This window comes from Ptiloglossa arizonensis, chromosome 13 (genome assembly GCF_051014685.1).
Source record: "Ptiloglossa arizonensis isolate GNS036 chromosome 13, iyPtiAriz1_principal, whole genome shotgun sequence".
NCBI classification, from domain to species: Eukaryota; Metazoa; Arthropoda; class Insecta; order Hymenoptera; family Colletidae; genus Ptiloglossa; species Ptiloglossa arizonensis.
Window position 1 is genome coordinate 8,931,114 of NC_135060.1, and position 27,679 is coordinate 8,958,792.

General features: G+C 35.9%; 3 protein-coding genes across 5 annotated transcripts; all 3 read left to right on the top strand.

Annotated features, from left to right (window-relative positions):
- The first annotated feature begins 7,087 nt into the window (after positions 1 to 7,087).
- LOC143153734 (BTB/POZ domain-containing protein 1) lies at positions 7,088 to 10,426 on the top strand. Its single transcript, XM_076325217.1, is given in 7 exon segments — positions 7,088 to 7,618; positions 7,621 to 7,900; positions 8,049 to 8,735; positions 8,809 to 8,968; positions 9,039 to 9,196; positions 9,261 to 9,495; positions 9,561 to 10,426. Coding segments are annotated over 7 exon segments (1,716 nt in total). The 5' UTR covers positions 7,088 to 7,584; the 3' UTR covers positions 9,723 to 10,426.
- A 1,030-nt stretch (positions 10,427 to 11,456) lies between these two features.
- Positions 11,457 to 19,922, top strand: LOC143153937 (uncharacterized). 3 transcript variants are annotated; one of them, XM_076325598.1, is made up of 16 exons: positions 11,457 to 11,654; positions 11,730 to 11,859; positions 11,930 to 12,062; positions 12,164 to 12,277; positions 12,353 to 12,474; positions 12,562 to 12,758; positions 12,841 to 12,989; positions 13,067 to 13,132; positions 13,210 to 13,367; positions 13,455 to 14,393; positions 14,475 to 14,693; positions 14,790 to 14,842; positions 16,140 to 16,243; positions 17,840 to 17,884; positions 17,974 to 18,186; positions 18,525 to 19,922. In XM_076325598.1, exons 2-16 carry the CDS (start codon positions 11,818 to 11,820, stop codon positions 18,791 to 18,793), a joined length of 2,823 nt encoding a protein of 940 aa, XP_076181713.1. In that variant the 5' UTR covers positions 11,457 to 11,654; positions 11,730 to 11,817; the 3' UTR covers positions 18,794 to 19,922. The 3 variants fall into 3 exon arrangements, with proteins under 3 accessions (XP_076181713.1, XP_076181712.1, XP_076181714.1); XM_076325597.1 differs by having other exon boundaries at positions 14,469 to 14,693; positions 18,525 to 19,921; XM_076325599.1 differs by having other exon boundaries at positions 11,957 to 12,062; positions 14,469 to 14,693; positions 18,525 to 19,921.
- A 3,749-nt stretch (positions 19,923 to 23,671) lies between these two features.
- LOC143153658 (uncharacterized) lies at positions 23,672 to 27,677 on the top strand. Its single transcript, XM_076325077.1, has 5 exons — positions 23,672 to 23,803; positions 24,399 to 24,754; positions 25,531 to 25,724; positions 25,804 to 26,068; positions 26,884 to 27,677. Exons 1-5 carry the CDS (start codon positions 23,672 to 23,674, stop codon positions 27,407 to 27,409), a joined length of 1,473 nt encoding a protein of 490 aa, XP_076181192.1. The 3' UTR covers positions 27,410 to 27,677.
- The last annotated feature ends 2 nt before the right edge of the window (positions 27,678 to 27,679 follow it).

A 27,679-nucleotide genomic window follows, 5' to 3' on the forward strand; every position in this document is an offset into this window, starting at 1 on the left:
CCTATTTCTGGATTACAAATGATTAAGTTGCTTATAGAAATTGATTTTGATGGAAAATGAAAGCAAAATATTAGCATTGATATGTTTCTCGATTTCCGATCAAAATTAATTTCTATAGGCAAATCAACCATTTAAAATGGATAAATAATATGCATTTTGTAATATTAATATTCGCTACTTTTACAGTGTAAATCATTAATTAGTTTACGAATGTTAATTTTGGAAAAAAATCGAGAAATATATGAATGCCAAACTTTTACTTTAATTTTTCGATAAAATTTAATTTTTATAGGCAAACCAATCATTTACAATACATAAATAAAGTACATACTGTAACATAAATGTTCGAAACGTGCACGATTTCTTGATGTTTATTTATCATAATTATTAACAATCGTCGTACTACCGTAGATTAAACGGTCATAAGTTACACATATCGATTATCGACTCACAGGTGTTCATCACGATGATTTTTCTATCTAGAGCAGCGATTAATTGAATTGTGACGCTTTTAAGTAAAAAATACAACTTCTACGCGTATTGTGTAAATTATAAGAATTAAACAAATGTTAAATTAATGTATCTAATAAACAATTGTTACTTTCCATGCTTTAAAACTTTACGAAACACGTTTTAACATCGAGTATCGATTAAAATCAATTTCTATAAGATTCTTAATTAATTGCAATACATAAATAAGATGCACATTGTTCGATCAATATTGGGAACATGCATAAATGTTAGTAACAATTACGGAAATGAACAAACATTCACCGAAACCGTTCGTCTTCGAAGGTTTCGCAATATCTTGATGTTTATTCATCATAATTCTTTACATTCGTCATAGGACCATAGCTTAAACAATTATTAACAATGTCCTTGTATAAATAATGGCTGAAAAGCCATCAATTTCTTGAAATATTTGGTTCGATCGAACAAATACAATCGAAGAAACCGTGCGATGAAATAAATGAGTATTTCTCTACATATCGAAATTATAGTTTGTATGTGTGCAAATATATTCTGAGCCCGCAATTACAAATCCCTGTAATGTGGTAATTACATGGGTTGCCATCTATTGGAGAAAGGGTTAAACTACACTTAAGGGGTGAAAACACCTGGCGGAGAAACTCTCAAGTTTGTCGAGGAATTGTTCTAACCTTCGTCAATAGATGGCTGCACAAGCATTATGTACCGACATTACAGATAAGTATCTGCTTTTTATCGATATTCCCTATCGCTGGCGCCATCTATTGATGTAGGTCAGAACAATTCTTCGACAAACTTGAGCGTTTCTCCGCCAGGTGTTTTCACCCCTTAAGTGTAGTTTAACCCTTTCTCCAATAGATGGCAACCCATGCAATTACCACGTTACAGGGATTTGTAATTGCGGGTTCAGAATATATTTGCATACATACAAACTATAATTTCGATATGTAGAAAAATATTCATTTATTTTATCGCACGGTTTCTTCGATTGTATTTGTTCGATCTAACCAAATATTTCAAGAAATTGATGGCTTTTTAGCCATTGTTTATACTAGAACATTGTTAATAATTGTTTAATCTACGGTCCAACGATGGTTATTAATAATTATGATAAATAAACGTCAAGATATTGCAAAATCTGCGAAGGCGAACGGTTTCGGTGAATGTTTGTTCATTTCCACCATTGTTACTAACATTTATGCATGTTTCCAATACTGATCGAACAATGTGCATCTTATTTATGCATTGAAAATGATTAAGTACCTCATCGAAATTAATTTGGATCGAGATTCAAAGTAAAATGCGTTTCGTAAAGTTTTAAAGCAGGGAAAGTAACAATTGTTTATTATATACATGAATTTAACATTTGTTTAATTCTTATAATTTGCACAATACGCGTAGTAGTTGCACTTCTTATTTAAAACCGCTGAAATAATTAATCGCTTTTCTAGAAATAAAAATCATAGCGATGAACACTTGTGAATCGATCATCGATACGTGCAGCCTTGTGAATGTCGGTTTGATCTCAACGAAAATTCCATCGCGAGCAATGAATATTCCAACGAAATGATATTTTAAGCCATTATTTATACTAGGACATTGTTAATAATTGTTTAATTTACGGTCCTACGACGGTTGTTAATAATTATGATAAACAAACATCAAGATATTGCAAAATCTGGGAAGGCGAATTGCTTTAGCGAATGTTTATGTCTTGTTATAAACATTTTTCCACGTTCCGAACTTTTATGTTACAGTACGTGAATTAAATTTTATCCGAAAATTTAACTAAGAATTTGGTATACATATATTTCTCCATTTTTTATGAAAATTAATATTTGTAAACTAATTAATGGTTTGCACTGTAAAAGTTGGGAATATTAATGTTACAAAATGCATTTTCTTTTGCATTGTAAATGAATAATTTGCTTATAAAGATTAATTTAGGTTGCAAATCGAGAAATATATGAATATCAATATTTTACTTTCATTTTCGATCACAATTAATTTCTGAAAACTTACTAATGATTTATGATGCCTAAATAAGATGCATATTGTTCGATCAATATTGGGAACACGCATAAATGTTAGTAACAATCGCGGAAATGGACAAACGTTCACCGAAACCGTTCGTCTTCACAGATTTCGAAATATTTCGGCGTTTACTTACCATAGTTATTAACAACCGTCGTAGAACCGCAGATTGAATAATTATTAACAATATCCTAGCATAAATAATGGCTTAAAATATCATTTCGTTGAAATATTCTTTGTTGGTGAAGGAATTTTTCATTGAGATCCAACTGACATTCTCAAGGCTACACGTATCGATTATCGATTTACAAGTGTTCATCGCGATGATTTTTATTTCTAAAAAAGCGATTAATTGAGTTTCGGCACTTTTATGTGAAAAATACAACTTCTACGCGTATTGTGTAAATTATAAGAATTAAACAAATATTAAATTAATGTATCTAATGAACAATTGTTACTTTCCATGCTTTAAAACTTTCCGAAACACGTTTTAACATCGAGTCTCGATCAAAATCAATTTCTATAAGTTTCTTAATTAATTGCAATACATAAATAAGATGCACATTGTTCGATCAATGTTGGGAACATGCATAAATGTTAGTAACAATCGCGGAAATGAAAAAACATTCACCGAAACCGTTCGCCTTCGAAGATTTTGCAATATCTCGATGTTTGTTTATCATAATTATTAACAACCATCGTAGTACCGTACTTCAGACAATTATTAACAATGTTCTAGTATAAATAATGACTTAAAATATCATTTCGTTGAAATATTCTTTGTTCGCGAAGGAATTTTTCGCTGAGATCCAACTGACATTTTCAAGGCTACAGGTATCGATTATCGATTCACAAGTCTTCATCGCGATGTTTTTTCTATCTAAAAAAGCGATTAATTGAATTTCGGCACTTTTATGTAAAAAACACAACTTCTACGCGTATTGTGTAAATTATAAGAATTAAACCAATGTTAAATTAATGTATTTAATGAACAATTGTTACTTTCCATGCTTAAAAACTTTACGAAACACGTTTTAACATCGAGTATCGATCAAAATCAATTTCTATAAGTTTCTTAATTAATTGCAATACATAAATAAGATGTACATTGTTCGATCAATGTTGGGAACATGCATAAATGTTAGTAACAATCGCGGAAATGAAAAAACATTCACCGAAACCGTTCGCCTTCGAAGATTTTGCAATATCTCGATGTTTGTTTATCATAATTATTAACAACCATCGTAGGACCGTACTTCAGACAATTATTAACAATGTTCTAGTATAAATAATGGCTTAAAATATCATTTCGTTGAAATATTCTTTGTTCGCGAAGGAATTTTTCGCTGAGATCCAACTGACATTTTCAAGGCTACAGGTATCGATTATCGATTCACAAGTCTTCATCGCGATGATTTTTCTATCTAAAAAAGCGATTAATTGAATTTCGGCACTTTTATGTAAAAAACACAACTTCTACGCGTATTGTGTAAATTATAAGAATTAAACCAATGTTAAATTAATGTATTTAATGAACAATTGTTACTTTCCATGCTTAAAAACTTTACGAAACACGTTTTAACATTGAGTATCGATCAAAATCAATTTCTATAAGTTTCTTAATTAATTGCAATACATAAATAAGATGCACATTGTTCGATCAATATTGGGAACATGCATAAATGTTAGTAACAATCGCGGAAATGAACAAACATTCACCGAAACCGTTCGCCTTCGAAGATTTCGATTAGATCGAAAAAAGACAATGGAAGAAACGGTAAGTCACCTTGGGGAGGGTATATAAGGAGCCCCCGGTTGTTCAAAATTTCATTGTTCCTGGAGGCTCCGAGGTGGACGGATATCTTCGTTTTAGGTTTATGGAAGGGGGCCCCCCACCTTGGTAACCGGTACTGGCCGCCGGTAGGCGGTGGTCGGTACTGGCGACCACTCTCTCAATCCTTTGCTTTTTTTTTTAATTGTTTCTTTGTCTAATTCATTTCATTTGTACTCTGATTTTAATTTCTACTTGTTTGGACATGTTTATTTTTTTCCGCTAACCAAATTCATTTCTGTTTTCTATTATGCCATGACTTTAGGTTTCTCTTAGGTTTCTCTTAGATACATTCTCTTAGGTGTATCGGAAGACGAAGAACGAATAACGAAGAGGACTGATGTATTGCATCCTCCGCGGGACTGTTAATTCTAAGTATAGACTAAGTTAGTTTTAAGGTCACCATGTACGAATATCTGTAATCTGCCGAGCAATTATCCAATCTTTAGCTTCTTTTTGCTCGCTTGCTCGTATCTCAGTCCGGCCACCTCTGCTTGTTGCATAAGCAAGTGACCGGCCGTGGAGGTGGACCGAACGCTCGATCGCCGTCTCTTCTGGTGCGTCCGCTTTGAGAGAGAATATGCTGTGAACACAGGGGCAGGTGTTCGCACCGGTCCCTGTGGAAGCCCCTGTGCCATACGACCCTCTCTTCGTCATCCTCCGTAAGTCAGGCCCACGCTTGCGTGGCTCCTGACGCGGAGTTGGGAGAAACGGGGCACTCTATATGAGTGGACGGCGTCGCGCATTTCCTTGAGAATCGGGCCCACTGAGGGGAAACGGGACCGACCTAGTAGGAGCAACTCTACGGTTCGTGTCGCGTATTTCCCAATTTTGCCTAATTTTTCCATAATGTAATTGCTCGGCAGAATTAAACGAGGAGATCGAAGGAACATTGATTCCTTCTATCTCTGCAGTTAGAATAAGTTAGGTTTAAGGCTGTGATCTGCCAAGCAATTATCCAATCTTTAGCTTAATTTTGCTCGCTTCCTCGTTCCTCGGTCCGGTCACCACTGCTTCTTGTACAAGCAAGTGGCCGGCCGTGTAAGTAGTCCGAACGGTCTATCGCCGTCTCTTCCGATGTGTCCGCTTCCAGAGGGGGCACGTTGCGAGCACAGGAGCAGGCATTTTTGCCGGTCCCTGCGAAAGCCTCCAAAATAAGACCCTCTCGTCGTAAAGATGGAGAAACGGGGCACTCCTCTAGGGGAGTGGTAGGCGTCGTTCGTTTTCTCTGGAATCGGAACCACGGAGGGGAAACGGGATAGACCTAGTAGGACCAACTGCACGGTTCGTGTCGCGTCTTTCCCAATTTTGCCTAATTTTTCCATAATGTAATTGCTCGGCAGAACTAAACCAGGAGATGGAAGGAACATTGATTCCTTCCATCTCTTTGATTTAGTATCTTCGTTTGTATCGCGCATCGAGGGAGATCGATGGAACTTTGATTCCATCTATCTCTCTCCGGGTCTCCGCTCGCAGCAACCTCCACGTGGTGAGACCTGGTAATCGGTATTACTCGCGACGAACAATAATTCTTCGTCGCGGGTAGTATCGAGCTAATTGGCTGCAAATTTAGATTAGTTAGTTAATATATAAGAACATATAAAATACTGTAATAAAGACAATTTTTGTAACGTATAAGAGCAACAAGATTAAAAATGATCCTGACGTATTTCAATAAATTTATTGAAAGGAACGCGAGCTTTCTTCTTTCCCTCCTTTGTTTTCATTTTTTTTATTGAATCCATACATTATGTGGTAAGGAATTCGATATGGCAGTGTTGTTTGACTATTCCCAGAATAAATGGGACGTGGAAAGTGTTAGAGATAACCGTAACTTTGAAAGTATTTTTTGTATCATGTTAATAAAATGTTTCAAGTTCCATCTGCGAAATTGAATAGAACTTATTTTTAAAATAGTTTCTCGAACTGATAAATTTAAGTGAGTCACATTTGATACAAGAAGTATATTTTTACTTTAACTATGTTTACCGATTTTGATATTTCCATTGCATATAGTTCTTTGAACCGCCATTTGTGAAGGAAGAGGTCGTTCCAATATCATTGAATTTTTATAATGTTAATGAAAAATATTTCTCAAAATCTATGCTATATCTGAAGTATGAATCTAATTCTTCCCAAAATTATGCAATTTCGTTTAGATTAGTTTTAATTCCCGCGCCTAATAGAGCTAAACTTCTATTTCACTTTGAGTCGATAACGTTGGAAGTGACGGGAAAATGATAAAGGCGTTCGTACGTCCCCAATTTGTGTGTCATAAAAGAGCATTGCCTTGAACATCTATGTTATATCTCGTCTATGTATCGTATACCCTTCTTGTAACTAAAGCATTATTTATTACACATTTATCATTGTATTTTGAGAATAAATTCCGATAGGTGTAATGTAGATACAGCGAATTCTACGTGTTAAAACTGACAGCAATTTTGCGATATTTTGACTGGATGAATTACCAAGAAATTTATGCAGAATACGTATTGTAGCTTGTCTACCTTACGATATCTATAAAATATCTTTAGTAAATATTAATTATAGTAAAAGTGAAATATAAAATTACTTTAACAGTTATGTCGATTTTTACATAAGAATCGGAAGCAGGATCCTATCCCAAGTTTCATTTTTCCTATCTCAGAAAACTAGCCTTGTATGTTTAATGCTTATTGCGACCTCTGTGAGTGCAAATGAGAATCAAAGTTATAAATCTCAAATTGTCGATACAACTACGTAGGTATATTAAAAGTTCCATTTCTGCGTGCTGTCATAAATTTAGGATATTCTTATCAGCCAATAGCGCAAGAAAATTTGCAATTGGTTTAATTTCGAAAGAAGTTCAGAAATTATGTTTTTTCGTCTACTCGCGCAGAGTTTTCAAAGTAAGTGCATTGTAGGTGATCTTTAAACGATCGTATACGTGTGCGTAATAGTTACAAGCTACAATCTAGTCTCTGGGACAGACACAATTTATTTCAGAGCACATTCCAATCAGGTGCCATTCGCGAAGACACGTGTTGTAGTTCTTACGCTTGGCACCTGCCAGTGAACAGGTGAAAAGATTGCTTTTACACAATGACGTTCGCACTTTGTATCAATTTATTATAATATCAAAATGTTAAAGTTTTGATGTTAGTGTGTGGAGAACGCTGATCGCAACGAAGCAGGCGAACTTATAAAAACGTTCGTACCGCTTTTTCCAACACGATAGCTTTACTTAGATGAGACGGGACAATACATTGAGAAATATTACGTTTTATGCGTGAAAATGTCCTCTGAGCCTTCCTTGAGCGATGTGCCAAATGTCATGTCGAGACTGCATAATTTACGCTTAAGTCAAGAGGATGGTGACGAGCCACAACAAATGAATCTTGCCGCATCTGGAGATTCATCACCAGAACCTATAAGGAATACCCTACTTATAGCTAATGTTACGCTTCCGCGTGTCAGACGCGCGCTGGCTTTTATCTGTGACGAGGATCAACCAACTTCATCTATGGCTAGAAGTGGAGAAACTTCATTCTCAAATGGGGATAAGTAAATATTTGAATACAACATGTATGATAAATTGTATAGTTTTTTAAATAAGCTGAATTCTGGGTTTATGAAGCATATAATTTTATGTAGTGATGATGCTTTTGCAGAGATTATCTTTGTAATAATTATGTTTATAATAATGTTTTAGTAGGCCTCCGACAAATGCAGCAAATACTTTGCATTTGGAAGCAAGATCTCAGAATAATATGGCCTTGGAAAATATACCTTCAAATAGTCAAGCAACTGTTGCATATAATTGGCAAGGTACAAAGGCAACGATGCGTGAAAGAATCGTTTTTCTTTTTAATAACGAGATACTATCCGATGTGAGTTTCTTAGTAGGAAGAGGAGCACAAAAGCAGCGTATACCAGCTCATAAACTAGTCCTATCTTGTGGAAGTGCTGTTTTTGATGCAATGTTCAATGGAACGCTTGCAACAACGTCTTCGGAAATAGAAGTACCTGATGTAGAACCTGTTGCATTTTTGGCAGTGCTTCTCTTTTTGTATACAGATAAAATAGAGATAGATCCTGAAAGTGTGATGATGACGTTGTATACAGCTAAAAAATATGCAGTGTCTGCTTTAGAGAAACACTGCGTGGATTACTTAAAGTGTAACTTAACTTGCGACAATGCTTTTTTACTTTTAACGCAAGCCCGTCTTTTCGATGAGCCTCAGTTAGCTTCAGTGTGCTTGGATACTATAGATAGATTTACTACGGAAGCATTAAATGCAGATGGATTTATAGATATAGATATCGATACATTGAAGATTGTTTTGGAAAGAGACACTCTTCGTGTTAGAGAATGTAAAATATTCCAAGCAGTTCTGAGGTACATAAATATATGCTTAATTAGCTTTAGCTGTATACTGTGTATGCATATATTTATTTGCTATTCTAAACAGATGGTCAGAGGCAGAATGTATTAGACGTCAATTACCAGTTACTCCAGAAAATCAACGTTTAGTTTTAGGGAGTGCTTTCTCATTGGTTCGTTTTCCTTTAATGTCAAAAGAGGAATTTAGTGCTGGTCCGGTACAATCTGGACTTCTGACTTATACAGAGGTTAAAATTATGACTATATATTTTAATATATTTTTTATATATTTTTTTATAGTAAAGGAATATGTTTTAGGTTGTTTCCTTGTATTCATATTTTATACTGAATCCAAAACCAGTGGTTAAATTTCAAACAATGAACCGCAGTTGTATGACTGGCAAAGAACGAACCATATGCAGATTTCAGCATACTAAAAGTAGATGGGGTTATAATGGAACGAGCGATCGTATAAGGTAAATTTTGCTACTAGGATTGCAGTTGTAATGAGCAACAAAATTTGATCTTTATCTTTTTTAGATTCAGCGTTGACAGACATATATATCTTATTGGTTATGGAGTTTATGGTAGCATGCATGGTCCAGCAATATATAAAGTATTAATAGAGTTAATACATACTGCTTCTGGAAAAGTAATTGCTACAAATTCAACAAGTTTTAGCTGTGATGGTTCAAAATACACTTATCGCTTAATGTTTAAAGAGTTAGCAGAAATTCTACCAAAAACCATTTATACAGCATCAGCAACATTTGAGGTTTGTATAATGCTGTTTTGAAAGTTTTTGTTTTTTGAATTTTAATATTGTGTTAATTATTTCAGGGTCCTTATTCGCATTATGGAACTAAGGGTTTGAAAACAGTTGTAGTGGATAACGATACGGGAAATGGAAAAGTTAAATTTGAATTTAGTCTTGAAGCTGGAGATAATAATGGAACGTCTACTGATGAAGGACAAATTCCTGAGCTTATATTTTACACTTAATAATTCATGTACATAATAACGACATTCCCTTTATCAGCTTCATTGTCTTTCAAAATTTATTATATTAAATTGAATTGTATACAAAGTTTTATGTCACTTTTTTGTCAATTATATATTTTATCATTATTAAGCACAGTGCTTTAAAGTGAGTAAACCATAAGTATATTAACTGGTTCTTCGAGGTCTGTTTAAGTTACAAGTAAAAAGATGGATGTTTTATATTTTGTATTTAACTGAGAGTATTGAGAATGAAATTTGTAGATCATAAAAGGGCCTTATTGGGAGAAGAGACTGAATTATGCCATTGATGTAAAACCAAGGTTGAAGTAAATCACTTATTTTTTACTTAATTGAGTATCTTAATAGTTAATTTCTTCAAAGTTAACCAAAACTTAGTTTCTTGTTAAACCCTACAGTAAACAAAAATTAACTAAGGGGTGTAACAGTAAATAAGTTTTAAAAAAGCTTGAAAAAATTAGCTATACATTAAGCAAGTTACAAATATTAATATCTACGACTGAAGACAATCTATTTTTCTATTTTTGCAACCAATTGTACGAATGGTAAATTTAAACATAGTTGTATGAGTTTTGTTTAAGAAGTGATGGACTCTCTTTATGCATTCTCATTGTTTACAAAATCTATTTCTTTACCTTTTTTTCTGACAAATATAATGAAGTAATATAAAATTGAACTTTATGCTCAAAATCATTAACACACTGCATAAAATAACAATATGCTAAACTTTGAAGCTTATTAAATATTTTTAGAGGATTGAACAATAAATGCATCTATACATTGTGAAAATTTTTGGTTACTTTTGTTAGAGATACGGTATATTGACTGTATACATATAGTAAGTAAATGAAAGCAATATATTGTTATCTTTCTAGTATTACTTAAATCTGTAAGACATAAACGTAATGCTACAAAAGTTTAACGTATCTTTTTGTTAAAATGTTAGATATTCTATGTACTGATTAACTGCGCAAACTAGTCAAACTTACATAATTCATCTATATTTGCACAATAAAAGAAATATGTGTATCAGCGTGATATTTTTATCAATAGTGTGCAATTATTATTTATATTTTAATTGTATTATATTACAAGAAGATGCACATATAAATATTAAGAAATTAAATAAATATTAATTATTCGTTCAATGAAAACTGTACTTGTTAAGCATCATTTCCTTCTGTTTGTCAAACCCATATATTTTCATTTTTACATATTCTCTAATCTTATTTGTTATCATTTTATCATATTAAAAATCGTTTCCGTTAAGGAATTAATGCATATATGAATCTAACTAGAAATAAAATTTACAATTTATTTGTAATGTTAAAAGCTACTTAATTGTGAATTATAAATTCATATACTATGAATAATAATCATTGTATTACACATACATACATGCACGCACACACGCGTGTGTATATATATATATATATATATATGTTTTATATAAATTTATATATATATATATATATATATATATATATATATATATATATATATATATAATATTTGCAACGTTAAAAGTAAGTATTATAATTAAATAAATTAAATCAGCAAAATTAGTAATTTTAAAATTATATGATATTTTATTACTAACACATGTAAAATTAACATGGCTGCATTAGTTTCGCTGATACGCGCACGCCTGTCAGTGTCATAGCGTCTCATACAGTCATGGTACTTGAAGAAGGATAGTGAGTGATTATTTCGTAGTGTCGGTTAATATTTTTACGGAGTATCCGAAATTTGATACCAGCTGTTTAGAGAATTTATTTAATATGAAATTGTGGCTTATGTTTAGTTTTTATTAAAAGATTAAATACGTATGACAATACAGTTTTGAGTCATCGGTGCTTAATTGACGATTTATTGCTAGCAGTCATAACCTAAAATTTATAAAATATTTGTGATGTATGTACGAACGATTAGGAAGTGGAGTACTGTAAGAAAAACGATACAGTTATTTCTCCATTTCTTTTATTACAGGAAGAGAATATTCAAATGGTGCGAAACATGTATGTATTGACGTTATGAAAGAAAAAATATTTGACAAGGTTGTATATATTTCATCCCCATGACTAAAGGAAAATTAAGGGGCTCAGACTCCAATAATAAGGTACATTAATAAAATAACTTAATGTTGTTTTAAATAATCTTCAAGTTAACACATTCCTTGTAACAAACAGTTAACAGCTTCTAATGCAACTTTTAAGAATGGGGAAACATACACGTCAGAGTTTGAAATTAATGAAATACCACCTAGTGCCCGCACATTGCTTACGAAGGGTTATATACAAGATGAAATCAACTCTTATTCAGGTATATTCTTGCATTTTGCAATGTTTTTTATGTTTTTATGAGACTAAGTTTTTGTTGTATCTTTGTTTACCTAATAAGTTGTTTACCTGAAATATTCTCAGGTGCGACTGTTTCAACTCGTGGACGTTTTATGACAGAACAAGAAAAATTACGGTGTTCTAATGAACGTCCTCTGTACCTATACATACAAGGCCATACAAAACACAATGTAGACCGTATGTAATTTTTTTTTAATCTTCACAATTTCGGAAATAAGTTTCTTAGAATTATTAATTTCTTTGTTTTTCCAGTGGCTATACAAAAGATTAATGAGATCATTAAAACAGAACATCAGAGTTCTTTAAATAGGCCAAGTAGATTTACTAATGCACCGCCACCTCTCATGAGTTTACATTCCGGAGTTACATCCGTCGTACGTAACATTACTACACAATGTATACTCAGAACATGTGTCTGTAATACACACTTCCATTTACTTTGATGTACATAATTTTAACAGGAAAAGATTTGTGTTGGAATAGAAAATGCTCCAGAGGGATTTGATCTACGAGGTAGAATTATAGGTGCAGGTGGAGCAAATTTGTTGTATATTAGGGGCGAAACTGGTGCAAATGTGACTTTACGGGGTAGAGGATCACAATTCATTCATCCAGCTTCAGGAGCTGAATCTCCAGAGCCACTACATTTGTATATAGAGTAAGATCATTAGTATATTCCTTTCTTAAAAATAATTTTGATTTTATAATAACAAAACACATTATATGTTTTGTTTATATAGGCATCCAAAACCGGAAGCATTACAAAATGCAAAACAGTTAGCAATTAATTTAATTCAAACAATGCAGTCTGAATTACAGTTATACATACAGCAACAACCACCACCAGTACAATCACAGCAAGTTATAGAACAGTCGCAAATACAACAAAGTATGAATTCTAACTCTACTTACTAAACATGGAATATGATTATACATTTTTACCACTGTTATTTTCATTTTTTGTAGCACAATTTCAAACCATGAACATTGGTACTTTAGGACAACCTAATGTTGTTACTATACAACATCAAGGTAGAGCACATACACTAATAGTTCATGGCTATTTGAATTTCATTCTGTAACTGTTGCAAACCATTTTTACTTAACAGATATCATACAACATCCACAAAGTAGTGTAGTAACATTGCCAGCAACAATTCTCACTGCTACAGTAGCTGGTGCACCAGGATCTGGTATAACAGTTCCTCCACCTGGAGTACACATTCCTCCTCATTCTGGGCCATTAGTACCACCGCCACAAGCTCAGGTAATATTCAAATATAGAAAATATACTTAATGAGTGTGAAAAATAAAATTATGTTTGTTTTAATTTAATGACATATTCTGTACAAAGGAAATACAAACGTTCATGCCACCTCCACCTGTTGGACAAGTACAATTAATTGGTCCTCCATCGACAGTAAGTCAAGTGCAATATCAAATTCATCCAGGACAACCCCTACAAATTCAAGGGATTCAATCTGGGTCACAATCATCGCCGCAACCTGTGACTCAAATGTATGTTATGAGTCAGCCACCGCCACAGAGTCCAGCTCAACAAAACTTCATTACAAGTAGCAGTGCACCAGTCAGTGGTGCAGTTTCTTATGTATACACACAACCAAATATACAACGGCCTTCTACACCACCGCAGGGAATAATCGAAGCTGTCAATGTGAATTTACAACAACCACCACCAGCAGCTCCAATTAATATAACTCAACAACCACCTCCGCCATTATTACATCTTCACTTTCCACCACCAAATTTTCCTCCAAATCAACCACCACCGCCTGTACCACAGACTTATCAAATACAGTATCAACAAGTGCAAGCACCAGTATCACAATCGCAAACGCAATTTGTGTTACAACCTGGAGAACATATTGTTCCACCACAACTGCAGCAAAATCATGAACAATCTCAGGCTGTGGCTCAACATATGTTACCTCCACAGTTTGAAGGTCATACTCCTCAATTTCATTTACAAGTACCTCCTCCATCTACCCAAACATTCTTAGTCCCTAATGCCCAATCGCCTCAACATCCTCAACATCCTCTTCCTCCTGGAGGTGAAGTTCAGCATCAACAAGAAGGGCCAGTAGATCAAGGACCTCAGCCAGTTCCACCTCCACAAATTGTACCACCACCATCAGTTGCTCAAATGCCAAATTCTATGAATGTTCTTACTAGTATTCCTCCACCGACGCAAGCACCTCCTCCACAAAATGCTCCATGGTTATATCAAGCACAACAACCGCAACAAATGTTGCAGTCTCAAGGTCAACTGCAGGTGATGTCATGATGTTCACTCATTTCCGTTCAATGAGATCTACATTGATAAAAACGTGAAGTATTAATTTCACAGGTTCAGATGCCAGCAAATATTCCTCTACACAATGTACCTCCACCACAAGTTCAAGCACAGATACAGTATCACACTCAGCACATGCAATATCAAAATGGTCATATACCGCCGCAAGTACACTATACAGTTCAGCCACCACCTCAACAGTTCGATCAAAAACCAGATTCACCAGAACAGAAATCTCATGGTGTAAAGAGAAGGTTCTCAGATGTTGAAGCAAACCCGGTAGGTTTTTGAATTTTAATGTTGTAATAAAAAAAAATATTGATTATTATACAAAATATTGAGAACTTTAAATAAACTGTTTCATGTAAATAACAGGAAGCACCACCATATCAGTGTGGTCCACTACCTGCACAGCGTCATGGAACAGGGTAAGTAAAATACTGAACATTTTAACCACATTCTACATTAGAATAGTTATTATATTTATATATGTGAAAAGCGATATTCTTGCTATATGTAAGGGAATTAAAATTCATAGCGTGAATAAAGCAGGTTTAAAGAATTTTAATAAATATATATTTAAATGATAAAACACAGACCTATCTTTGATAGTGAAATCAATATATTATGTAGTTACATTCAAAATTGAGAAAAATATTTAATATTATAAATTTTGGGAATGAATGTATACATATATATACATATATATACATATATATATATACATATATATATATTTTTTTTTAGTTTCCTTGCTTTTACATATTTGATTTACTAGTATAAATATCATTGCAGTCTTCTGTAATTTTTAAAAGCTGCTTTATAGATCATTGTTTAGATATAAAAATTGTATGCTAAATGCAGTCAATTTATTCTATATTATAATGTGCTTAAACACGTGCACTGCAATACATTAAATTTCTTTCAGAAACCTGCTTTGATCAAGATGTACCAAAGTCAGTATATAGGAAGGGAACGCATTCGAATTTTTAAAGATTTAATAACGTTTAGATTGTTTCTTACCCATAAAACTGTTATCATAAAAATTAAAAATATTTGATAGAGTAAGAAACATTGATTTATTGTTACCAAGCTATAATTTGGTAATGAGAATTCTATGTATTCACAATCAAACTATCTTAAAGCAACCGTTTTATTCGTAATGAATTGAGATTGATACAAATGTATATCCAAGTAATCAAGATATTTACAGTAAATGATTGTGAATATAACCAGTTTTTTCACAGAATATTATGTTGGACAAAGAACTTATGTATTTATATAGTTTCCGTGAAATAAATATTTTTTGTAAATACAAAAGAAAAAAAATGATATACTTCTAATTCTATTGTGTTATCAGTACTGTTATTAAGTTGGAGATTGTATATAATACATATTTTTATTACTAGTTATAAGTTCTCAGCTAAAATGATAAGCTAGAAAAGATATTATTTGAAAGTATAATTGCTACCTTACAGATTACATGTAAAACAATTGGATATACATCTAATATTATAATATTCTGTGCTATTAAGTTACAATACAAATAAGTATATTTTGCATAAAGTTTGGTATCATTAACTATAGCCTGGGATATACCAGGTACTTTTAATATTTCAGAAGTATCCATGGCTGTGCATCAGGTGATATTTGCTTAAGTTTTGAAATGTTTATCTATAATAATCGACTGTGAGTTAATAATTTAAAACTGAATTGTTTAAGCAGAGAAGGTGAACGACAGCAGCAGGTCTTACATGGTCCATCACCAACAGCTGCGGGTCTACCTCATGGAGATCGAAACAAGCTGCTAATGCCACCTCCACATCCAGGTCTGTAACTAAGAGTATTCAAGATGAAAGAGTGCTGGATATCTTTTGAAAATCGACACAATTTATTACCTTGTAAATAATTATTAAATATGATACACTGGATTTATTAGTAATTTACCTTTGTTTATATAAGTATCTGAATTTAACAATGTGTGTATAATAATAATTATCAATGATTTTTATGATTATAATTCAGTGATGTTTTTGCACTTTTATTTCAGAGAGATATCCAGCATTGTTTCTCAATACTCTTAGCTTGTAGTATATTACTTACTGTAAATATATATTTTTGCTAAACAGTATGAATTTCTTCTTACTCTTAATTGATAAGTTTTAGCAATCTGCTTTTTTCGTGTACTCGTTCGAACACTTTGCAGATGGGCGTCAGGAATACCTACAGAGTTTATGATACTACAGAGTAGATTGCTTTCTATTTAACTTTATTTATTATTATTTAGAATTAACAAAACTTTCGCTGTATTATATAATTACAATAGTTAACTCGAGCGTCTTAATTTTAATGCTTTTTCATAATATGTTTTTCATTAAGATGTATGTGTTTTCAGATCTGTGTACAACAAAGTGATTTTATATTTCAGTGATTACTTTTAACCAGTATTAACTATAATTATTATTGTTCATGTTACGTTAAAATGTATTATATGTTTCAATATGAGTATTTTTAGTTTAACAAATTAAAGTCATCAAGGTCATATAGTCTGTGGATTTGACTTCCGAAGCCGAGCATGCGAATATATGAACTTGCAGCGCACATTATCGAATTAATATTAATGATTCCTACTTTATAAATTATTTAATCTGTTCTTCCTATGTGTAGAAAATTTACAGAAATACATTGGATCTTGCTGAACAGTTATATACAATTGATTCTATCGGTTTTTTTTTATTTTACAGCGAATGCATTAACGATCTTAAGGATGGTTTTAATCAGAAATCTGGATAATAAAGATGAAAATAAATGTTAAATAATGAGTTTTATTTTACAGACCGTGGACTAGCTAAACAATCTAAAATAAACAGGCTAAATACGGAACGGTAATGGTGACATCATAATTGATCCCACGAACATATTTATTATCTGTTTTCAACTGCCTATAGCGATTATAATAATTATTTTTTTGTTAGTTAGAAATGGTCAATGGCGTGAAATATTGTTATCCTGCTGTGTCACTCTATAATTGTACGGAGTAAATTGAAACTTTACTTGAAAAATTCAAATTTCCTCTCAATACACAGTGACACCTTGAGCAGAAAAATAAAAGGCAGTAGCGGTTGATCAATACTATAGCTTTTTGAATAAATATATGTAGCATTTTAATAAAAAATGAAGAAAAACTTTTATTTTTGCACAAAGGAAAAATGTTATCGCAGTATCTTTATCTTTAATCTTAGCAATGCATTAATATTATGCATGAAAACGAAAAACTGATTTTTCGGACAAAATTTATATAGATAATAATTGTGCAATATTTCATCGCATTATTTGCCATATTTAATTCTCTGATGCACTTTATATATAGCTATTCCATATCCTTTTATACATTTCTTTTCATATCTTGAATTTCCATTATTTAGGTGAAAAACGGAACTTGGACCAAAAACCTGCTGGCATAAGTTCAGGTATACTTAACATTTGTTACAGTATACTTTTTTCTATTTCCTATGAACCACAAGACAACCTTCGTTACGCGAGTGTGTTTTTGTGGCAGGAAATGAGCAGAATCCAATAGGAGATTCGGTAAACATTCATCCTGGAGGTGGTCCACCTCTACCTCCGCTTCCACCGCAAGCACCATGGCAGAGTCATCACATCAGAGTTCCATGGGGTAGGCCACCGCCGATGCCAAGAGATGCAGAGCATCAAGGAATGTGTCCTACGCTACCTCCGACTAATATGCCACCACCTCAAATTAGACCCAGAGGTATTCATAGCGAACAATGACAGTGTTTACGATTGTTTAGATGTATATACGATTTGTAAATATAATCTAAACGATTCTGTTTCGAACGTTTAACGTCGCATTGATTTTAATGCGGTACATTTTCGTTCGTAACGAATATTCGAAGAAGCTTATAAAGTTACGCACCTGGGTTGGTAGAGTCTTGAAAATGTCAGCGTTTGTTCATTTTAATGTACTATTATTTTTACCAAAGATAATTTCTAATTAATTTGTAAATTTCTTCATGTTTTTAAATTTCATGTTTCGCTTTAAATTGGGTGTAATATAATGACCGAATGTTTCCGTGATTATTCATTCAGGACACGTTGAAGGCAATCGTTCGCCCGTTCAAAATGCAATATTGGAGCATCCGTTGAATGTCGAGTATAATCAAATGCCACCGTATACGACAAAACCTCCCCCTTACAATTCACACCCATTGATGCAATCCATTTGCAATCCACCGCCACCACCACCGCCACATCATCAACAGCGACCGCAGCATCCTCCTCAAACAATGCAGCATTATCAGGTGCCAATTTCTCAAACATATCAGCCACCGACTTCCTGTCCACCATGGATGAATTAAATATACGCGATATGCGAACGAAGTTCTTACGCTAGTACCTTAGAGATGCTCGATGCAGTCCGTCCTATTACACGCAGTTTAATTAAATCATCTAGACACGCGAACGTCATTCGTTCCGGAGGGCAACGATTAACGTTAAACGGATGGTATTGCATCGTCTCATCTTCATTGAATTGTTCCTTGCGATAGTTAATTATAATTTAATTATTCGTTGCGAACGCGTGGCTGGGAGATGCTATTCTGTAAAAATGTGTATATGTTGCAAATTATTTATAGCTAAGGCCTCTAAGGCTTTAGGTAGTGTACGTACGTTAGCAATGAATTTATAAATAATATCATCTTACGAGCAAGTGAGAACAACTCGATTGTCGATTTAATTATATATAAATATATACATATGTATGTAATACCGAATCGTGCAAATCACTATTTGCTAACGAAAGACTACTACTAACGGTGCGATGCGGGTGCATGTAGTTAAAAACGAAGTTATTCTAATTAGTTCCAAGAAATGCTTTTAGTATTCACGCACACAGAACACACGCGAGGATATAGATGAAATAATATTTTCTATTCGTTGGACGTAATCAGTCTTACGTGAATTTATCGTACGGTTCCGTTTCGATTTACCATCGGCAATACCGTACCGTTTCATCTATTCACTAACAATCGATATACGACGTACATGTCTGATTTTGTACGCAAATGCGAATAAATCGATGCCTACGATCCTACGAAGAGTTATCAAAATTCCGGGATTCTTTTTGCGCGAGTTTCATCCGTAATTCTACGTAGATTACTCCGCGAACGGCGCGATGCGTATAATTAATTAATCGCCGTTTTAGTACAATATCTGTGATTTATTCACGGTCGAATAAACCGGTTTATTAATCACACCTCGTCTTCTTGTGCGTTTTCATCAAGTAATTCTCAATGCGGTACGATGTTTCGTTACAGCAACGTGCGTCACTCTCCGTTCTATCGAATTGTGAGCGATGTACGAAATCGTTTAATTTGAGTTAAGTTATCATTTTTTATGGTTTAGTTATAGAAATATATTTTCCGATGGAACATAATTTTTTGAATAAATTAATTTAATTGTAATACATCGTGCTTCGGTAGTCTTTTTTATCTGTTTACACCATTGACGGGATGTATAGCGTAGAGCTTCGATGGGAACTCGTGTCTCACGAATCGAGTGCAAAATGTGGTAGATTTGCAATGAACTTTTAGGTTCAAGGATCACGTTACTTCCAGAATTATATTTCGTCCAAAATCGGTAAAGTTACCGAACGTAGAAAACTTAATCTTGTTCGTGATTGTATCATATCGGTACTATTATTTATAAACGAAGCGAAGTATTCGTAGAAATATTTGACAAAGTATATATTCGCTTAAAAAATGATAACTCTGAAAGAAATATTTGGAGGAAAAAAGTTTACCGTACAAACAGTCTCGGTTCTAATCTTTAGGTAGATTTAACTTCGAGCGTGAAATTTTCGTTTCTTTCAATTGCGATACGATGCTATAGATTAACGCAGTATTACACGCTCGATTTGCGCAATTGTGTCATGTCCTTTATGGCCAATTATTCGTGCGAATTAACAAGTTACTTCCATCTGGAACGAGCGATCATACCAATGGGAATTGTAGTTTGTATAAGATCCCCAGTTGGTGTTGCACATTGACCCATGGACATGGTAATTTGAGTATCTGCCACGGTATAATTCACGGAAACCATTTGGGACGAGATTCGTCCATCGTAAAGTACTTGTTGGAACGTGTACAAGAAACGAAATTTCTTTGTTCGTACGTAAATCGTAATAACGGAGGCCATTTTCGGACATTGTCCCCCTCCTTCCAATTCCTTCCAGAGATCGAGCGAATCCTATTACCGTTTTAAACCATTCTTGTCCATTTTGTTTTTTTTATTCCGACGTACTAATGCAACAGCGTTACCAATAGCCGATGAATTTCTATGTCGAATGTCCGCACAATCGAAAAGTTTCGAATTAACTCGAAATAATACTTTGCTCAACGAAACACCGATAGGTTTTAATTAATTTCGTTCGAGGGCGTTAATTAAATTTTCAGCATCGGAAAACAATGCATTTCGTTAATTATATATTACGAGCTTCGTTTTTACCGAATGCACTGTCACGGAGTTCGTTGACTCTTCTTCGAGTCCAAGAACGATGACTAGATTCCAATTTAAATGTTTTGCATTTATTTCACGATAGATTCTGAGCGATATTTCGTTTAAAATTGAATTTAATTTCAGCCCTTACAAAAAAAAGAAAAGAAAAAAGAGTTTACCATCCGTTAACACTTTTCGCGCGGAAACACGTTTGGTTAGAAAATTCCCCCGTAATAATTTCTTTCGCAGGGCCTGACGAAGTTTATCGGTGAGTGTTATTGCTCTCTCGTCGAAATGCACGTTCGCTCGATATCGATCTCAGCCGTGTGGACGTCGTTAAAACGACTGTGTTTTTGCTACCAATCGAGCATCGTTCTAATTAAAGTCGTTAAACGTTCCAACATGGTACGTGCGGTAATCGAATATTGGCCTAGGTTTTCAAGCCGGGCGAAATTCTGTTTAATACAAATTCGATGAAGCTGTACGTCCCGTCGGCGGAATTGTCCGTCGTTATATGGGTCGAATGGTTCGCGGTAACGGGCACAATGGAATCGAGTGCCATAAAACGGTGCCGTTACACCGTGTAATTAAAAGAAGATTCTACGGTTTTGTGGCAAACAATGCAACGTTTCGCGAAACACGGATCGGAAAAATCGACCGACCGACTCGATTGAATCTTTTTGGAAAATTCGATCGCTGCTCGTTTCGGGTCGTTCGAAGATGATCGATATTACACGTTTTCCTTGCGATATACAGGTAACTATTGTTTAGATGTTTCTTACATCGACATCGGCCAACGGGCAGCATTCTTTCCGCAGGAAAAGTCGATATACGGGTAATTAGTGTTTAGATATTTCTTACATCGACATCGGCCAATAGATAACATTTTTTTCGCGGGAAAAGCGCGATAGTTATCTTTCTCGTCGTTATCAAGGTCATTTTAACGACGTTACAGACCCTCGAGCGAAGCAATGTATCGGACTTATAATCTACGTAACCATTCACGGAAACGAAAAACGTAAATGATCGATAAAATTAAACATATATTTATTGGTACTTAAAATCGTGATTTAAATATTGAAAAAGTATTGCACAGCAAGATATTCATATTTGATGTCTCGTGGATGCCTCGGGCAACTGTCCAGCGTGCTCGTGCATTAAGGCGGTTCTGGTTATTACTTTTTTTTCGGTTAAGTTGAAGGAATATACTGGGTGGATTATTTTAACGGGAACAGTCGAAACTTAAATATCTTCGTTATTTTTAGTTCTATGAAAAAACTCTTCGAGATAAAACTGCATTATTCTAAGGGGTATTACAAGGTTACTTCCTTATGAGAATTGAAAGTCATATATATTTTTTTAAACGGTACCTTACGTTTTTTTCGATATCCTTAAGTACAAAAGAACAAATCCAACGATGTTACAAACATCGAAATCATACTGTTCCGATTATTCGATCTTGAGAAATTTTCATTCGTTTTTCTCGTCGAAAGAATGTCGCGTTTCTCGTGGTTACTTCGATCAAATTAAAGGAATTACAATTATATTGAGAAAACATTCCCGTTAATTTCCGCGTTATTCTTTCCAGTCGTCGAATCTTCTCAATGTACAAGAGGAACACAATCTCCTCGTTGTCCACTAACTCGTAAAAAACAATTACGCTGAAAATCCTTTCGAACCGCATTAACTAACATTCTCTCCACACGGAATTCGTTTTTCTCGCGGAAAGAATGCCATTGCACGGCTGGTTATTTATTACGGACGTCGAGTATAGTAGAATCTTCGGCATTCGAATACTATTCGAAGTTCTACTATCCGAAAGGAAGATACTCTTGAAGCATCTGTACAGTACAGAACCCCATTTATCCGAATCCCATTTATTGGAACGAAATTTTGTTCAATAACAGTATTTAGCGAACTTCTACCGGATTCCTATTATTCGAAATATTGTCGATCGTGATCCCAATCGTACGAACATTTATTACAAACGACAATAAAAACATATTTACGAACAACGTTTCGACGATTAGGTATTTCGTAACATGATTTCTAACGATTCGAAACATATTTCGGAAATAATTGAAACTCTAAAGACATCGAAAAATGGTGAGGCAGCAGTTTAAGGTGTTCGATGTTGGAAAATCGCCAATATTCAACGCGGTGAAAAACGAATTGAAAATAATTAAGTACGAAACGGAAGTGACGATGAATGGAAACGATATTCGCGAAGATTGAAACATTGTTATAATTCTGAAGAACGATCTAAATGTACGATCGAATCTATATACCCGAACGAAATCTTTGGTTATTTTAACCGAAAGTTACCGATAGATGATCGATGGAATATTATATACGCCTATTCGGTTATACGAACTTCTTGTTCCCATATAAATGGTTCTATCGTAGTTTCTCTTGTTGCAAAATTCTTTCGTAAAGGCCGAAATTAATTACGAGGACGACGACGACACTCTGGTAAGTGATTGGTCGTACACGCGAATTGCAACGATTATTAATAGACGGAATATTTGTACGCGAAGTATCGATATCGCTCGTTACCAACGACTGCATCGATAAGAGCGCGTCGAATTCGATCTGTCGCGAATCAATTACAGAGGAGCGTGGCTCACTTCGTCGTTCAGTCACCCTTTCATCGTCGACACCTTAATCGGTTATCCCGAATGACGAATCCAACTTGATCAAATCAGGGGAATGATCGAATCGATACTAACGATACTTTAGCGATGTCCCAGATTTGCCCGTCCTCGTCTCATCAGCTCGTCGCTGCCTCGATCGCTTTCCAACGCGCTCGGCGCAAGTTCCCCAAAAATTATGGTCTTTTCGTTCATCCGGAGGACACGACGAACTGCGATAAGGTAAATGTCACGGTGAACGAATTTTTGCGAATATTCCTGCATACAAATAATACCTTTACTCGGTACGTTGCGGTCGAGTTGTTTGTAAATCCGTTACGTATGTTCGAGATATCGTAGAATTTATTTACCGTTGTTGATAATCGTTTTAAAAATTTTTTCATATCCCATATCGCGGATAAATTACCCCGAGGATCCATTTTCGATTCGTTTACACGCGAAATTCGAGTAACTTTCGCGATGAAAATTCAAACATCTTCTCGGATAGTAGATTTTCGATTCAAACGCTCGGATCCTTTTTTTATAAAGAGAAAACACAGTTACGTAAAAAAGAAAGAGCACGTGTACCGTGGTCGAGCGTAGTTCGACATCGTTTAATTCTCCCCGATCGAATTGTTCTTTTTTTCCTTCGTTTTCCACCGTTCAAGAGCCACGATCGGGCTCGGTCGCGCGAAATATCTCGTAAAGATCGTCCAGTTTCCAATACGGTAACGATACCACCTTGCACCGTGGAGAACGCGAGCGATGGGAACTGAAACCGTGCAGATGTATCGTTACGGGCACGGTGGCTGGATTTTTATTGTTTCCTCGAGTCTAGATGGAAAGCGTGATGGCGGACGAACCATCGAACCACGAGCGAGAGTATTCGCCGCGTTCGTCGAGGAAATGCTCGACGAGGGAAAAGCCGAGTCGCGCGGAGGGCAGCAGAGCAGCCCGGAGCGACGAGCGCGAGGAAAGTGGCTCGATCAAGGAGAACTTGCTCGAAAAACCAATAATCTGCAGTTGCTGTCGTAAACGCAACGAGGCTGCAAGAGCCAACGAACCGACGAACGTTTTCAAGACAAGAGATAGATGCAGCGCGGGGGACACGCTCGACGTCGTTCCGAGCAAAGAATACAATGGGATCGCGAAGAAAGGCGATCTTTCCAAATCGGAGGAGCGCCAACTAGAGAAGTACGATATACCCTCTTTGATTCCGCGCGGGACAAATTATTATTGCCAGTGTTCCGGTCGAGCGAGCGAATTCTTCGTTGTAAGTTGTCTCGGCGACGATCGGGAATCCGCGACTGCAACCGGGGAACGCTTGGAGATTGTCGTGAAAAGAAGACACTCGCGAAACGTTGTTCGTTATCTCGTTTCACCGTAGTCGAACGAACGTAATTCTTCGATACGAGTGTTGGTTACCTCGACTCGCGGTCGCAACGGAGAACGTTCGATATTTTCGTAAAAAGTGAACCCTCGAACGAATAAATTCCTCGCGTAACGTTGAACGTTGCGAAACGAAAAGTAGACACTCGCCAAAGGGTTTTTATCTATATGTATTGCCGTTTGTTCTGCTGGAACGAACGTATCGTTCGTTGGGAGTTTAAGTTATCTCGAGCTGTAAAGAGAACTTTTGACAAAAAGTAGACACTAGAAATGAATCGTTCGTTACGTGTGCAAGTTACGTTCGACGACGATCGAGAACTGCAACTACAATTGCAATTGCAACGAAGAACGTTAGAAACACTCGCGAAAAGCGGAGGGTAATACGTAAACGGTTTGGAATTAAATTAGACAATTATTCTTTGGTTTCGATCACTCACTTCGTCCTCGCCTGGTTTCACTCGCGATCTTCGATATCCGACACGTGAAATCGACTAGTTCGAGACAACTGTCTCTTTTAGAGCCACGGTAAACTCGTACGGCACGGTCGCGACGAAACTGTTCCCGTTCTCTTTCGTTTCCAGTTGCGACGCAAAAATGATGAAAAGTTTCATAACGGAGTCCGGGAATTCTGGCCGTTGCCGTGCTTCGGTTTTCCATTCACGAAGACGAAGTCCGAGGGAAACTTCGGCCAAATTGGATTCCGTTAATCTTCTATACGACAGAGGCCACGATCAAGCGGATAACGTTAAAGGCAGCGTCTCGTCCGAGAAACGGAGTGAGTTGAAATTCTTCGCGTTCTCGAATCACGACCGCGTCGGGATGAGTTATCGCGATAATTTTCGCCTTTCCTTTAGACTGCCACCCGCGAGACCACGGTCGCCACGTCGTCGCCAAGGACTGCAAATGGGATCGTCGAAATTCGCGATCGAAGGTGAACGTTCTCGGCTCGCGAAAGGACGACACGTCGACGACCGTGCAACGCGGTTGCGATTTTCATTGCGAGAAACACTCCACCGTCGATTTGCTTCGCCGAGATCATTATCGTATCCAGAATCGTCATCGTTGCTGCCATTCGCGCGACTGCTCTCATCGATGCAAATGTTGCGAGGAATACCACAGGTTCGAGCGGATATCGAATTATCACGGTAGAAACGTTCGAGTCTTCAATCTTGGTAAAGTAACGGAAAGTTACAAAGGTTGAAAATTCTTCATTTTTATTTTGAGTTAGGAAAAGCGTGAGAATAATCTGAAAATGTGTTTCGAGCTCGAATTACCACCGTACAAACGTTCGAGTCTTGAATCTTGGTAAAGTAACGGAAAGTTACAAAGGTTGAAAATTCTTCGTTTTTATTTTGAGTTAGGAAAAGGGTGAAAATAATCTAAGAATGGTTACGAGCTCGAATTACCAACGTGGAAACGTTCAACCCTTAAATCTTAAATTAACGGAAAGTTACAAAGCTACGAAAAGCGTAAAAATGATCGAAAGTTACTCGGCCTAATGCCAATAAAAAAAAATGTTTCGAATGAAATTTCTTGTATTCGACGGGACTCATCGGATATACGTACTCGTACTTTTCGAGACGTCACGTTAACCTCGAGTTCTTTAAAAATTTTCGTACATTTTCTCTCCTCGATATTAAACTCGAAGTTATCTCGATATCTCTGAAAATACGAGACACGGAAAAATCGGATTCATCCGACGAGCGTCGTCCGATACAAGAAATTTCGTTCGAACTATTTTCGTACGAAGTCGACGGATAAGTATTTCGATCGTTCGTCGACCAATCCCCTCTAACTCGGCATCTGGATCCTCTTTACCGCGTGCTCGACGATTTGAGCACGAAATCCCGAAAATACTATCCGGTCCGTTCGCCACGTTTCCGTCCACCGAGAGAAAAATGTCCGCGGTTCTAATTGAAATTTTCCCCGGCCAGTTGCTCGTCGAAGGAGAGATTGCGTCTCGCGTCCGACACTTGTCTCTGTTCATCGAACACCGGAAATCGGAAGGTTTGCTGCGACAAAGGTCAAGTCGCGTACGAGTCGCTCTGCCGCCATGTTTGCTGCACGAAAGATACGGGGAAGATATCGACCGTACAGGAGCAAAACGACGAGGAGTACGACGATTGCGTGGCCACGATCGATCACAAGGATTCCTTGTGCATCCTGGTGGAGAAGTACAAGGCCAGCAAGAAGTGCAAACACACGAAATTCAACGGCGAGACAGAGTTCTCGGACGAGCGTACCAAAGACGAGTGCGATAAATCGTTCGGCTCGGAAATCAGCTGCCAAATGGAGGAAACCGTCGACGCCCGGCAACGAGAGAAATATTTCGACGCTCGTACAACCAACGGGAAAGCGTGCAGGGGCGATTGCAATCGTTTGAAAAATTTGAGATCGCGTTTGGGGAAAACCGGCACTTGTTGTTCGGCGAAAGGCACACCATGGAGACACTCGTTTTAAACCCGAACCGAACCGATCACCGCTTCGGGCCGAGTTTCATTTTCTACTTGTATTGCTTTTAACTTACACGTTTATTATTGTATTCGTTTTTTCGACGAGAACGAGTTGACTCGGAGGCGTTTCTATTTACGATCCATTCAATTTCAAATTCGATGGGAGAGGATCGTGGAACGCGATTACGAACCCTGGGATCAATTACGAAACATCTCCGCCTCCATGTTTCATCTTCGTTTAACTTTCTACGCGTATTGTAATCGCGCGCTTTACATT

Excerpts from the sequence above, each read along its gene's own strand:
- LOC143153937 (XM_076325597.1), top strand. The coding sequence starts at position 11,818 with ATGACTAAAGGAAAATTAAGGGGCTCAGACTCCAATAATAAG. Across the intron at positions 11,860-11,929 it reads GCTCAGACTCCAATAATAAG|TTAACAGCTTCTAATGCAAC; the intron begins GTACATTAATAA and ends TGTAACAAACAG. Across the intron at positions 12,278-12,352 it reads TACAAAACACAATGTAGACC|TGGCTATACAAAAGATTAAT; the intron begins GTATGTAATTTT and ends TTGTTTTTCCAG.
- LOC143153658 (XM_076325077.1), top strand. The coding sequence starts at position 23,672 with ATGTCCCAGATTTGCCCGTCCTCGTCTCATCAGCTCGTCGCTGCCTCG. Across the intron at positions 23,804-24,398 it reads ACACGACGAACTGCGATAAG|ATGGAAAGCGTGATGGCGGA; the intron begins GTAAATGTCACG and ends CCTCGAGTCTAG. Across the intron at positions 24,755-25,530 it reads GAGGAGCGCCAACTAGAGAA|TTGCGACGCAAAAATGATGA; the intron begins GTACGATATACC and ends TTTCGTTTCCAG.